A 12,284-nucleotide genomic window follows, 5' to 3' on the forward strand; every position below is an offset into this window, starting at 1 on the left:
ATAGGAGGAAAAGATCATGACATCAAAATAAAAGAGAGACTGATTGAGAGGGGGAGGGGATATGATGGAGAATGGAGTTTCAAAGGGGAAAGTAGGGGAGGAAGGGCATTGCCATGGGATATTGTTTATGATCATGGAAGTTGTTAATAAAAATAATAATAATAATAAATTAAAATAAATAAAAAAGAAAGTGGGCAACAATGAGCTGAGAACACCTGGCTGGAGCTGGCTAGTGGCTGCTCTTGCTGTAGGCATGGCTCTCTGGCTCACCTCAGTCCCCAGCACTTCCCATCCCTCCTAGCCCGGCTGATTTCCGGGTCCGGGGGATCCCACGGGACTCCATACATATGCATTTGTAAGGCTAGGTTCCAGGTTTTACCAGGGACCATGGGACCTAGTGTTTTTATTCCCTTCTAGAACCATGATCACCCTCAGGGGTCTCCTTCCTTTTTTCCTGCTCACGAAATCATCTTGTGACCTTTGTTAATGTTCAAAAAAGAAAAAAAATTCAGCAAAGAGATTTTATATACTACTCTTCCCTGTGCCAGAGCACGTAAATCAGTGGCTCTCAGCAACAGCAAAACCACCTCTACCCTGTCTTTAGGGCTTTGGGGAAAATATGATGCTATCGATCATCATGAAGCAATGCCTAGGGTCCAGAGACGCTAAATATCCCGCTATGTAGGGGACACACTCACACACACAGACTTATCCTATTCAAAATGTCACTCTCAAGCCGGGTGTGGTGGCACACGTCTTTAATCCCAGCACTCAGGAGGCAAAGGTAGGAGGATCTCCATGAGCCATGAGTTCAAGGCCACCCTGAGAAGACATAGTGAATTCCAGGTCAGCCTGAGCTAGAGTGAGATCCTACCTCGAAAAATGAAAAAAAAAAAAAAAAAAGTCACTCTCACAGGGAAACATTGTTTACTAATTTTATCCTATTTGTTATGTTTACTTACCTGCTTTTGGCCTATATAAAATAGAGATAACATTTTATTTTTGTTTATTTATTTATTTATGTTTATTTGTTTGCAAGCAGAGAAAGATAGAAAAGAGACAAAGAGAATGGGCGCACCAGGGCCTCCAGCCACTGCAAACAAACTCCAGATGCATGTGCCACTTTGTGCATCTGGCTTTACATGGGTACTGAGGAATCGAACCTGGGTCTTTAGGCTTTATAGGCAAATCTCTTAACCACTGAGCCATCTCTCCAATCCACCATTTCATTTCTATAATACTGTATTTCAGAATGTTTTGTTTTGTTTTTTTGAGGTAGGGTTTCACTCTAGCTCAGGCTGACCTGTAATTCACGATGTAGTCTCAGGGTGGCCTTGAACTCACAGCCATCCTCCTACCTTTGCCTCCCAAGTGCTGGGATTAAGGGTGTGCACCACCACACCTGGCTCAGAGTTGTTTTAAGGATCACATGGGATAAAGCAAAACAGACTCTGTTTTTGTGGAACTAAGGATGGAACGCAAGGACCTTACACATGCTACACAAGTACTCTACCACTGAATTGCATCCCCAGCTGCAAAATAAATACTTGACATATATTAAATATACAATACATGTTAACAATAATTCATATACACAGTAGAATGGTAAGGCAAAAATTAGTGCATTTTGCCAGGCATGGTGGCACACACCTCTAATTCCAGCACTCTGGAGACAGAGGTAAGAGGATGACTGTGAGTTCAAGGCCACCCTGAGACTCCATAGTGAATTCAAAGGTGGCCTGGGCTAGAGTAACACCCTACCTTAGAAAAAAAAAAGCAACGCAGGAATGCTCTTGGACTCACCCTTGCAGTCTCTGCACTTTGGTGGAGAATCTGACTTCCTATTTTTTTTAATTATTAAATTATATTTATTGAGGGAAGTATAGAGCCAAGGAAAGGCACCCGTGTGGCTAAAGATCCCATGTGGAGGGCCTGGGACAAAAAAAAGCATGGAAAGAAAAGAGAAAGGAAAGTTCAAGAAGCTCCTGCCAAGTGGGAGGCTAGAGGGGATAAAGAGACCATGTGGAGATTAAGAATCAGGTGGCCCTACCTGCTGGGCCTGGGCCCAGCGGAGGGAAAAACTCACCCACAGCTGGAAGTTCCCAGGTGATCAGACTGTTTGTTTGTTTGTTTGTTTTTGTTTTTCGAGGTAGGGTCTTGCCCTAGCCCAGGCTGACCTGGAATTCACTATGTAATCTCAGGGTGACCTCGAACTCATGGTGATCCTCCTACCTCTGCCTCCTGAGATTAAAGGCATGCATCACCACACCCGGGTAGGTGTTTTTTTTTTTTTTAATATTACTTGTATTTATTTATTGGTGGGGGGAGAGAGAAAGAATGGGTACACCAGGGCCTCTAGCCACTGCAAACAAACTCCAGACACATGTGCCACCTTGTGCATCTGGCTTACATGAAGGCTTACATAGGTCTTGGGGAATTGAACCTGGGTCCTTTGGTTTTGCTAAACCACCTCTTTAGCCCTTTTTCTATTTTTCTTTTTTCTTTTTTTTTTCATTTTGAGAGAGGAGATAAGTGCGCCAAGGCCTTCAGCCACTGCAAATGAACTCAAGACACATGCGCCCCCTGGTGCACATGTGTATTATTGCATGCGTCACTGTGCATCTGGCTTACCTGAGACCTGGAGATCAGAACGAGTTCTTAGGTTTTGTAGACAAGTACCTTAACCACTATCCTATCTCTCCAGACAGAATCTGCCTTTTTTTTTTTATATATAAAAATAATTTTTAATTTTCTAGTAACAGGAAGAGTGCACAAAAAAGAAAATTGCTAAACAGAGTCATCAACCACATCCAGTACTTCCAGGACTGTCCCCCACAGAGGAGGAAAGCAACCACACTGAGGATGTGGAACCGCTGAGCGATGGCTGCAGAGGCACAAGGGGCAGGCTCGGCTCTCCAACCCGGAGTCCCACGGGAGGCCAACACCGGGACCAGAGGCAGAGGACAGGGCCAGTCTATACTTGCTGGAAGGCAGCGTCGGCACAGTCCCGCACAGCTTCCTGCTGGGTCAGTCACGACGGTTCACAACAGAAAAGGGTCTTTGCTCGCTTAGGAAGGTGGGTGATCCTCACCCCGGATGCTCCGGTACTTAGCCATGTCTTCTGGAAACACTTTAGAAAGTTCTTGAATCAAGAGGCTTTTAAATTTCTTCATTGTGTCAATCTTGCCCTTCACCTGCTCATTTTTGGCTAGAGCCCGCTCCAGGCACTCTTTGGTGTACAGCTGGGGGTTCCGACCTTGATCTATGTATTCAAAAACTTCCAGAGGCACGGTGATGTCATGAAGCTGCTGCCGGCACTTGTCGATATCCTGCAATCCCGTAACGATGAAGTTCAGCTTCTGGCTGAGCCCCGCCTGGCTGCTGGGCTGGAAGTCGCTGACGATGATGCCGAGCTGGCGAATGTTCTCCACAAACTTCTCCAGGTGCTCCTCCAGTTGGTCGAACTTCTCCGCCAGAACTTCTCCGGCCAGAACCACGCCGCGGCCTCAGCCCGCAGCGCCCGGGCTCGCTCAGCGCACACTTCCGGCTAGAATCTGCCTTCTTGTTATCTCTTGCCCAAAGGAATTCTCTAGGTCTGTTCTACCAAAAACAATCTGAGCCCCTCCCTGGGAAGGAGTATTCCTGGAAGTTTTAAATCTGATCCTGGCATTGTGATTGGTTAAACTCAGACCCAAAACTTGGTGGATGGCCTCTTCTTGAGCCAGTCCCTAACCCAGACCAATCAGCTCTCTCTCTGGCTTACCTGAGCCTAAGGGGAGAGCCCATCACAATAAGGTTATCAATAGATGCTGGGGAGGGGGGCTAGACAACAAGATCTTTCTGCTGCCCAATCATCTCTCCTGAATTTCCAGGTCGTGGTAAATCTTCCCTAATTCCTCACTCCTACATGGGCTTTCTCCCTCCTGCCCTCCACATGACAGGAGCTCTCTGTACTATGTTCTTTTTTCAGTCTAAATCCCTTTTCATGTTTCTTCCAGGCCCATCACATGGGATCTCAGACCACATGACTATATCCATGTCCTTTCCCTTGGTTTATTTACTTCCCTCAGTAAATATAATAATTAAAAAAAAAAAAAACAGGAGGTGCTGGGGAGATGGTGCAGTGGTTAAAGGCTCTTGCTTACAAAGCCTGCTGGTGAGGGATCAACTCCTCAGTATCCACATAAAACCAGATGTACAAAGTGGTCCATGTGTCTGACCTGGAATTCACTATGGAGTCTCAGGGTGGCCTCAAACTCACAGGAATACCTCTGCCTCCCAAGTGCTGGGATTAAAGGCATGTGCCTCCATGCCTGGCTAAATAAATATTTTTAAAAGGATTATTACATCTGCCCAGAGAACTGAATTCTAGTTCTACTATAATTCTGTCATTAATGGCTTTTATGACCCTGGTCATGTCATTTCTCTTCTCTAAGCAATGAGTTAGTGCTAGGTTTGTACCCTGACATCCAAATATTCGGTGGTTCTCTGTTCCTAGCAAGATGCATGCCATCCCCAATTGTTTTTCTCTTGAGGCTTTCTTATCTGGGCTAGCATTCCCAGGTAGAATGTTAAAATCCAATCTATAGCTGGTTTTATGCCCCATCAGGTTAAAGAACAAAAACAGATACAGAACTAACTGCACCCACAAAAAGACCCACACTGGTGTCTGCTACACTGCACTCCCCTGAAGTCTGTGGTATTTTGAGAGAGATTGAGGTTGATGGCCTCAACATCTAGTTTTCTCCCCAGGACACAGCCTTTTGTGATGGACACCTAGGCTTCCACCATAAAGGGAAGCAGTTTCTGAGGCTCCCAGGAGCTCAGAAATAGATCCCACCTCTGTTGCCTACAGGAAAGGAAGGTAGCCACATCTGAGAGGTGGAGAGTCAGGGGAAAGGTACATCAAAAGGAAACAGCGGTGCAGTTTGTTTGAATGAACTGGGAAGAGAACAGCAAAAGGTTATGACTACGAGAATAATCTCTAAGTAGGCTCCAGGAAGGCTGGCAATGGAGAATGAATAGGAACACTGAGCAAAATGAAAAGCGGAAATACAATTCTCTCGATGGCTGGTGTGGAGTTAGAGTACCACTTATGCTTTTACTTAAGTGCAACTGATGGATGTGAGAATTTACAGAAGATTCCTCAAAACACCAGGAGTATGAATATTTAAATAAAGACTTGAATGTAGGGGGTTATCCTCAGGCATAGTCAACTGTATTGGTGGGGGGCGGCATGCTCAGATTATATAGGTCCCTGGTGCCCTCTAGTGGTAGATAAAAGCTACATTGTTGGATAAAGGCCTGCATACCTAGGTAAACTGGAATCCTAGCTCGGACATCCCATCAAGAGGAGGAGCGAAAGCCGGGGGTGGTGGCGCACGTCTTTAATCCCAGCACTTGGGAGGCAGAGGTAGGAGGATCACTGAGAGTTCAAGGCCACCTTGAGACTACACAGTAAATTCCAGGTCAGCCTGGGCAAGAGTGGGACCCTACCTCGAAAAAAAAAAAAAAAAAAAAAAGAGAGAGAAGGGGAAATAGCAGGTGCCAAGCACCTCATATTAGAGAACTCATTTGCCCAGCATGTCTGATTGACAAACTAGGGCTGAGTCAGTGTTTCAACCAAGTGCCCTCATGTACATGCAAGCACACATATGCACAAACACACATACAAGGCATATCCCCTAAACACAGCTCCTATTAAAGTAGCAAGGGTCTGATTTGAGCAGGGCACCTTGCGGACTTAAAAAAATTCCCAATTTGAGGCTCTGGAAGTGTCTTTCTCATAATTCAAACAAATAGTTTGATTCTCAGTAATCATTCTTTCAGAGATGAATGATGAAGGGGAAAGAGCCCAGACTGACAGAAGATAAAATAAGACATGCTAATCCATCATATAATTCTTCTAATTTTATTCAAGAGAGGGGGAGAGAAAATTCCAGGGCTTCTAGCCACTGTAATCAAACTCCAGATATGTGCACCACATTGTGTGTCTGGCTTAAATGGGTTCTGGGGAGTTGAACCTGGGTCCTTGGGTTTCGCAGGCAAGTACCTTAACCGCTAAGCCATCTCTCCAGCATGTAATTCTTCATATTATTTCTTGTCTTTGTATAATTTGGGTCATTGGGTCATGACTTTTTGTTGTTGTTGGGTTTTGGGTTTTTTTTTCCAAGGTAGGGTCTCTCTCTAGCCCAGGCTGAGCTGGAATTCCCTATGTAGTCTCAGGGTGAACTTGAACTCATACTGATCATAGAGAGAGAATGGGCATACCAGGGCCTTAGCCACTGCGAACAAACTCCAGACACATGTGTCCCCTTGTGCCCATGTGTGAAATTGTGCCACTCTGCATCTGGCTATGTGGGACCTGGAGATTCAAACATGAGTTAGACTTTGCAGGCAAGTGCCTTAACCGCTAAGCCATCTCTCCCAAAACTCCATTCTTGTCCCAGTATCAGGTTTTTTTTGTTGTTGTTGTTTTGGTTTTTCAAGGTAGGGTTTCACTCTACCTGGAATTCACTATGCAGTCTCAGGGTGGCCTTGAACTCACATTGATCCTCCTACCTCTGCCTCCCGGTGCTGGGATTAAAGGTGTGCGCCACCACGCCTGGCTTCCAGTAGCAGTTTTTATGACCTTGGTCCTAATAACTACTCCCCACTGCTCGTCTCTCACCTTCTTTAGACTTCAGCAGAGGGTCAGAGAGCCACACCAGCCGCCCCTGGAGCTCAGAGGGGCAGGCACATGGAGCCTCGCCCAGCCATACTAGACAGCAGCCCAACAATCTGAAGGTGCAGCTCTCCAGCTGATTCTGGAGCTAGCCCAGCACCCACAGATGACTTTAGAGGGTGTAAAAATTTCAATTTGCAAATGAAATTTTGCCTGGGCACACACCCCTTTTCTTTTTTTTTTCTTTCTTTTTTTTTTTTTTTGGATTTTTGGTTTTTTGAGGTAGGGTCTCACTCTTGCCCAGGCTGACCTGGAATTTACTATGTAGTCTCAGGGTGGCCTTGAACCCACGGCAATCCTCCTACCTCTGCCTCACAAGTGCTGGGATTAAAGGCATGCGCCACCACGCCTGGCACACACAGCCCTTTTCTGGAGATCAGATTTGTTGTAGCCGTCTTTTGATTCCAATCAGGTAACAACCTACTGCTCCACAGTAGCTTCAAAAGCATTCAGCGCACTTGCATCTCAGTTTCCCTCAACCATGTTCACCTTCCCCACTATGTAACTTGTGCCTAGAAAATACAAGATACACTGGGCATGGTGGCACATACCCCAGTACTTGGGAGGCAGAGGTAGGAGGACTGGCATAAATCTGAGGCCACCCTGAGACTACATAGTGAAGTCCAGGTCAGCCTGGGCTACAGTGAGAACCTACCTTGAAAAACAAAACACACAAAAAAGACTAGACAATACAAGATACATGATAGATACTAAGATTTCAGGCTAGGGGGACAGCTCCATGGATTCCATTCCTCATAGGATTTGATTTCCTAGTACCCGTGTATATGTGTCTGGACTTTGCAGTGGGCATGAGGCCCTGACGCACTTGTTCCTCCATTCTCATTCTTTTGCAAACAAATACGTAAGAAAATATTTTTTGTAATGTTTCCAGGCTGTTGTGGTTTGACTCAAGTGTCCCCCATGAATTTAGGTGTTCTGAATGCTAGGTTCCCAGCTGATGGAGATTTGGGAATCATGCCTCCTGGAGGAGTGTATTGTTGGGGGCGGGCTTATGGGTGTTATAGCCAGTTTCCCTATGCCAGTGTTGGGCACACTCTCCTGTTCCTATTGTCCACGGGGTGATGCCCACCCTATGTTCATGCCATGGTTTTCCCTTGCCATCATGGAGCTTCCCCTTGAGCCTGTAAGCCACAATAAACCTCTTTTTCCTAGAAGCTGCTCTTGGTTGGGTGATTTCTACCAACAATGTGAACCGGACTACAACATAAAGTGGTACTGAGGAGTGAGATTGCTGCTAGACACCTGACTGTGTGGCTTTGGCCTTTTGGAGCTGATTTTCAAGAGGAATGTGGAAAGATTTGAAACCTTGGCCTAAGACATGCCTTGAAGTGCTGTAAGTACAGCTTGATGGACTATTCTGGTCTGAGTTGAAAGGCCTGAATGCAGTAAGAACTATGGTCTGTGAGGTTTGGTTTATGAGGGTGAGAGTTTTGCCTGGACTGGGCTAGCAGTTTGTGTGAGAAGCTTCCTCTTATGTCTGTGTCCTGAGAAGTTGTGTAGGGTTGCTTTGTGTAGAAATGAACTGGAGTGAGGGCTGGAGGGATGGCTTAGCAGTTAAGGCATTTGCCTGCAAAGCCAGAGGACCCAGGTTTGATTCCCCAAGACCCATGTAAGCCAGATGCACAAGGGGGCGCACACATCTGGAGTTAGTTTACAGTGGCTAGAGGCCCTGACACGCCCATCCTCTCTCCCTCTTTCCATCTCTCTCTTCCTCTTTCTCTATCAAATGAATAAATAAAATATTTTTTTAAAAAAAGAACTGGAGTGAGCAGAGGGATATGGCACAGAAAGAAAAATCTTTGGGTGAACTGTTGCTCGTTCAGCTGCAATTGAGAGATTACAACCTTTGAGATTGGGCTAGCTGACCTGCACTGGGGCAACAGAAAGAATACAGACTTTCTTGAAGGGGTCTGAGTGCTGAAGGAGTGTCCTGTTCTTCAAAGTCTGCTTTATTCCTCCCTGGATTAATAAATTGGCACCCTACCTGGTATCGTGGAGTATAAGAAATGCAGGAAAGAGGGTCATTGAGTTTGCAACACAGTCCTGTGTTTTGGAAATGGCCATGGGCAGTGTTTGCTGGATGCCTGCATAGAGACCCCATGGGGCCATGAGGATGAACCATGGATTGCAGTGGAGACCCAGTGGAGATGCCAGGACCACAAGATAGCTGCTAAGGAGCTGCCGGCCCCGATGAAGTTTTCCAGGACTGTGAGTAGCCTAGCTGGAGGGGCGGAATTGGAATGCCAGAGACTTGTTGCTGGTTAGAATTATCGGACTTGAAGATTTGTCACTGGCTAGAGTTGCTGGACTTGAAGCTACAGAGTTTGATGTTTGCCCTGGTTGTTTTAAATCTTGTATTGGTTGAAAAGTTCTTTGCTATGTCCAGTGCCATCTTTTGTAGTGTGAATGTTTATTCTGTGCCATTATGGGTTTTTTTGAGGTGGCTTTTTGGTATTATGGCTCAGTTAAAAGATCTTGGACTATGAGGATGTATGATCATTCGAATTGATAAAAACTATGGGACTTTTAAAGTGAGATGAATGTATTGCATTTTACATCTTGTATGGTTATCAGTTTATGGGGGCCAGGGGCAGAATGTGGTTTGAGTCAGGTGTCCCCCATGAAATTAGGTGTTCTGAATGCTAGGTTCCCAGCTGATGGATATTTGGGAATTAATGCCTCCTGGAGGCAGTGTATTGTTAGGGGCAGGCTTATGGGAGTTACAGCCAGTTTCCCTATGCCAGTGTTTGGTATACCCTCTTGTTGCTGTTGTCCACCTTATGTTGGCCAGTGGTGATGCCCACACTATGCTTATGCCATCGTTTTCCCCTGCCATCCTGGAGCTTTCCCTATAAGCCAATATAAATCTTTTCCCAGAAGCTGCTCTTGGTTGGGTGATTTCTACCAGCAATGTGAACTAGACTGCAACACAGGCTGACCTGGAACTCACTGTGGCTCCAGGCTGGTCTCCTCCTACCCCAGCGATTAAAGGTGGTCACCACTACATAGGGCCATAATTTTTTTTTTTTTTTTTTTTTTTTTTGCTTGTTTTTGTTTTTCAAAGTAGGGTCTCGCTGCAGCCCAGGCTGACCTGCAATTCACTATGTAGTTTCATGCTGGCTTCAAACTCACAGCCATCTTCCTACCTCTTCCTTCCCAAGTGCTGGGATTAAACATGTGCACCACCATGCCCAGTCTAAAAATACTTAAGATTTTTTTATTTCACTTATTTGAGAAACAGCAAGAGGCTAACAGAGAAAAAAATGGATGCACCAGGGCTCGATTCCCTAGTACCCATGTAAGCCATATGCACAAGGTGGTGCATATGTCTGCAATTCGTTTGCAGTGGCTGGAGACCCTGACATACCCATTCTGTCTGTGTGTATCTCTCAAAATAAGTATTTTTACTTAAATTTGAGAGAAGCCGGGTGTGGTGGTGTACACCTTTAATCCCAGTACTCAGGAGGCAGAGGTAGAAGGATCACCTAGAGTTCAAGGCCACCCTGTGACTACATAATGAATTCCAGGTCAGCCTGGGCTAGAGTGAGACCCTACCTCAAAAAATTAAATAAATAAAATAGAGGGGTAGAGAGAATGGGCCTATTTGAGAGGGCTGAAAATGGTTTAGTGGGATACAGTCCTTACCTGCAAAGCCAAAGGACCCAGATTTGATTCCCCAAGACCCATGTAAGTCAGATGCACAAGACTGGCACATGGCATGCCCGTTCTCTCTCCCTCTCTCATAAAATATCTTTTAAAGTCTGTTTTCACTCATTTTGCTATTTATTGTTGGTTTCGCCATGCAGCTCAAGCTGGCCAACAACTCTGCTTCCCAAGTGCTGGTGCGCCTGGTTTTAATTCCAGTGAAAGGCGCCAACACCCACCAATTATTCCAGTAGTCATGACTCACCTTTCCCTCTCCACACCCATCCACTAATTCTGTAGTCTCCCACCTCAAACCCAAGCACATCTTTTGGCTTGTCTCAAATAAAATTCACCTAAGTCACTGACTACAATTCTGGGTTACAGGTTATTGAACATCCCTAGACCTTTAATACCTTATTAGTCACAGCACCTAAAACCAGTTGTCAACTTGCACACATTAGGAATTAATAGGGTGGTTCCAGGAAGGGTCGACAAAGGACTCTCCCAGAGGGGGCACCCCTTCCAGCAGTGAACTACATGTAAACTTTTTTTTTTTTTTTTTTGGTTGTTTGTTTTTCGAGGTAGGGTCTCACTCTAGCTCAGACTGACCTGGAATTCACTATGTAGTCTCAGGGTGGCCTCAAACTCATGGCGATCCTCCTACCTCTGCCACCCAAGTGCTGGGATTAAAGGCGTGCGCCACCACGCCTGGCTCATGTAAACTCTTAAAAAAACATAGGACTTGGCCAGGATGCCCAGGTTACTTTCTCATGTGTGCATCTATCCTGTTCCTACTCTCCTTTACTCACACTAGAACCAAATTCAGGAGGCAGAGGTAGGAGGATCACCGTTCAAGGCCACCCTGAGACTCCATAGTGAATTCCAGTTCAGCCTGGGCTAGAGTGAGACCCTACGTCAAAAATAAATAGGGGCTGGAGATATGGTTTAGCGGTTAAGGCACTTGCCTGCAAAGCCAAAGGACTTAAGTTCGATTCCCCAGTACCCACATAAGCCAGATACACAAGGGGGCGCATGCGCCTAGAGTTTGTTTGCAGTGGCTGAAGGCCCTGGCGTCGTGCTGTTTCTCTCCTTTCCCTCTGCCTCTTTCCCTCTCTCAAATTGTTGGGGACCACCCTTAAAGAAATCCTTCATCTTTCCCTTACCCCCTCCTCCACCCCTGCTGCATTCTGGCTAAAGAATAAACATTCTGCTCTGCGCCTGCAGTATCAAGGCCCCTGAGTTTTGACTTCTCAGAACAACCACAATGTCTCTGGCCTGAGGCCAAGAGTTTGTAACCTTCCACCACCTAGGTCGCCCTGACCCCCTCCCATATGATCCATGCCTTGTGCAAGAAGATTCTGTACTGTCTCACCCTCTACTCCCCTTACCCCTCCCCTACCTAAAACTGACTTTAAAAGATGAGCCTTCTGGCTAAATAAACGACTCTCGACAAGCATTGGTTTGCCTGAGTCCATTCCCTTCTCTCGCCCATTTTCTTCACAGGCTAAGGTCCTCCTGGTGCCCTCATGAATAACTAGGTCCCAAGGGTCGGGGCATCAAATAAATAAATGAGTGTATGAGTGCACCAGGACCTCTTGCCACTGCAAACAAGCTCCAGACACATGTGGCACTTTGTGTATACAGCTTTACATAAGTGTTGGAGAATCAAACCCCAGAGCCGCCTCCTCAGCCCCTTGTGCTAAATGCAAGCAAGATGATGCCAGCCTGTTCAAGGCCCTTTCATGACTCTCAAAATATGTAAGGTGCAAACTTACCAGCCTAGCATATCACTTTCACCACCTGCCCTCTCTCACCACTCCAGTCCTGTGAAGTTTCCCAACAGCCCTTTCTCTTATTTTCAATTCTGTTTACCTGCTGCTTCCTTGGTCCACAT

General features: G+C 45.9%; 1 protein-coding gene across 1 annotated transcript; it reads right to left on the reverse strand.

Annotated features, from left to right (window-relative positions):
• Positions 1-2,752: 2,752 nt before the first annotated feature.
• On the reverse strand, positions 2,753-12,284 carry LOC123458617 (mediator of RNA polymerase II transcription subunit 10-like). The gene is made up of 2 exons (XM_045143149.1): positions 12,263-12,284; positions 2,753-3,505 (listed from the first exon to the last, which is right to left on the reverse strand). The coding sequence occupies exons 1-2, from the start codon at positions 12,282-12,284 to the stop codon at positions 3,069-3,071; spliced, it is 459 nt and encodes a 152-aa protein (XP_044999084.1). The 3' UTR covers positions 2,753-3,068.

The sequence above is a fragment of the Jaculus jaculus genome, chromosome 1, assembly GCF_020740685.1.
Source record: "Jaculus jaculus isolate mJacJac1 chromosome 1, mJacJac1.mat.Y.cur, whole genome shotgun sequence".
Lineage (NCBI taxonomy): Eukaryota > Metazoa > Chordata > Mammalia > Rodentia > Dipodidae > Jaculus > Jaculus jaculus.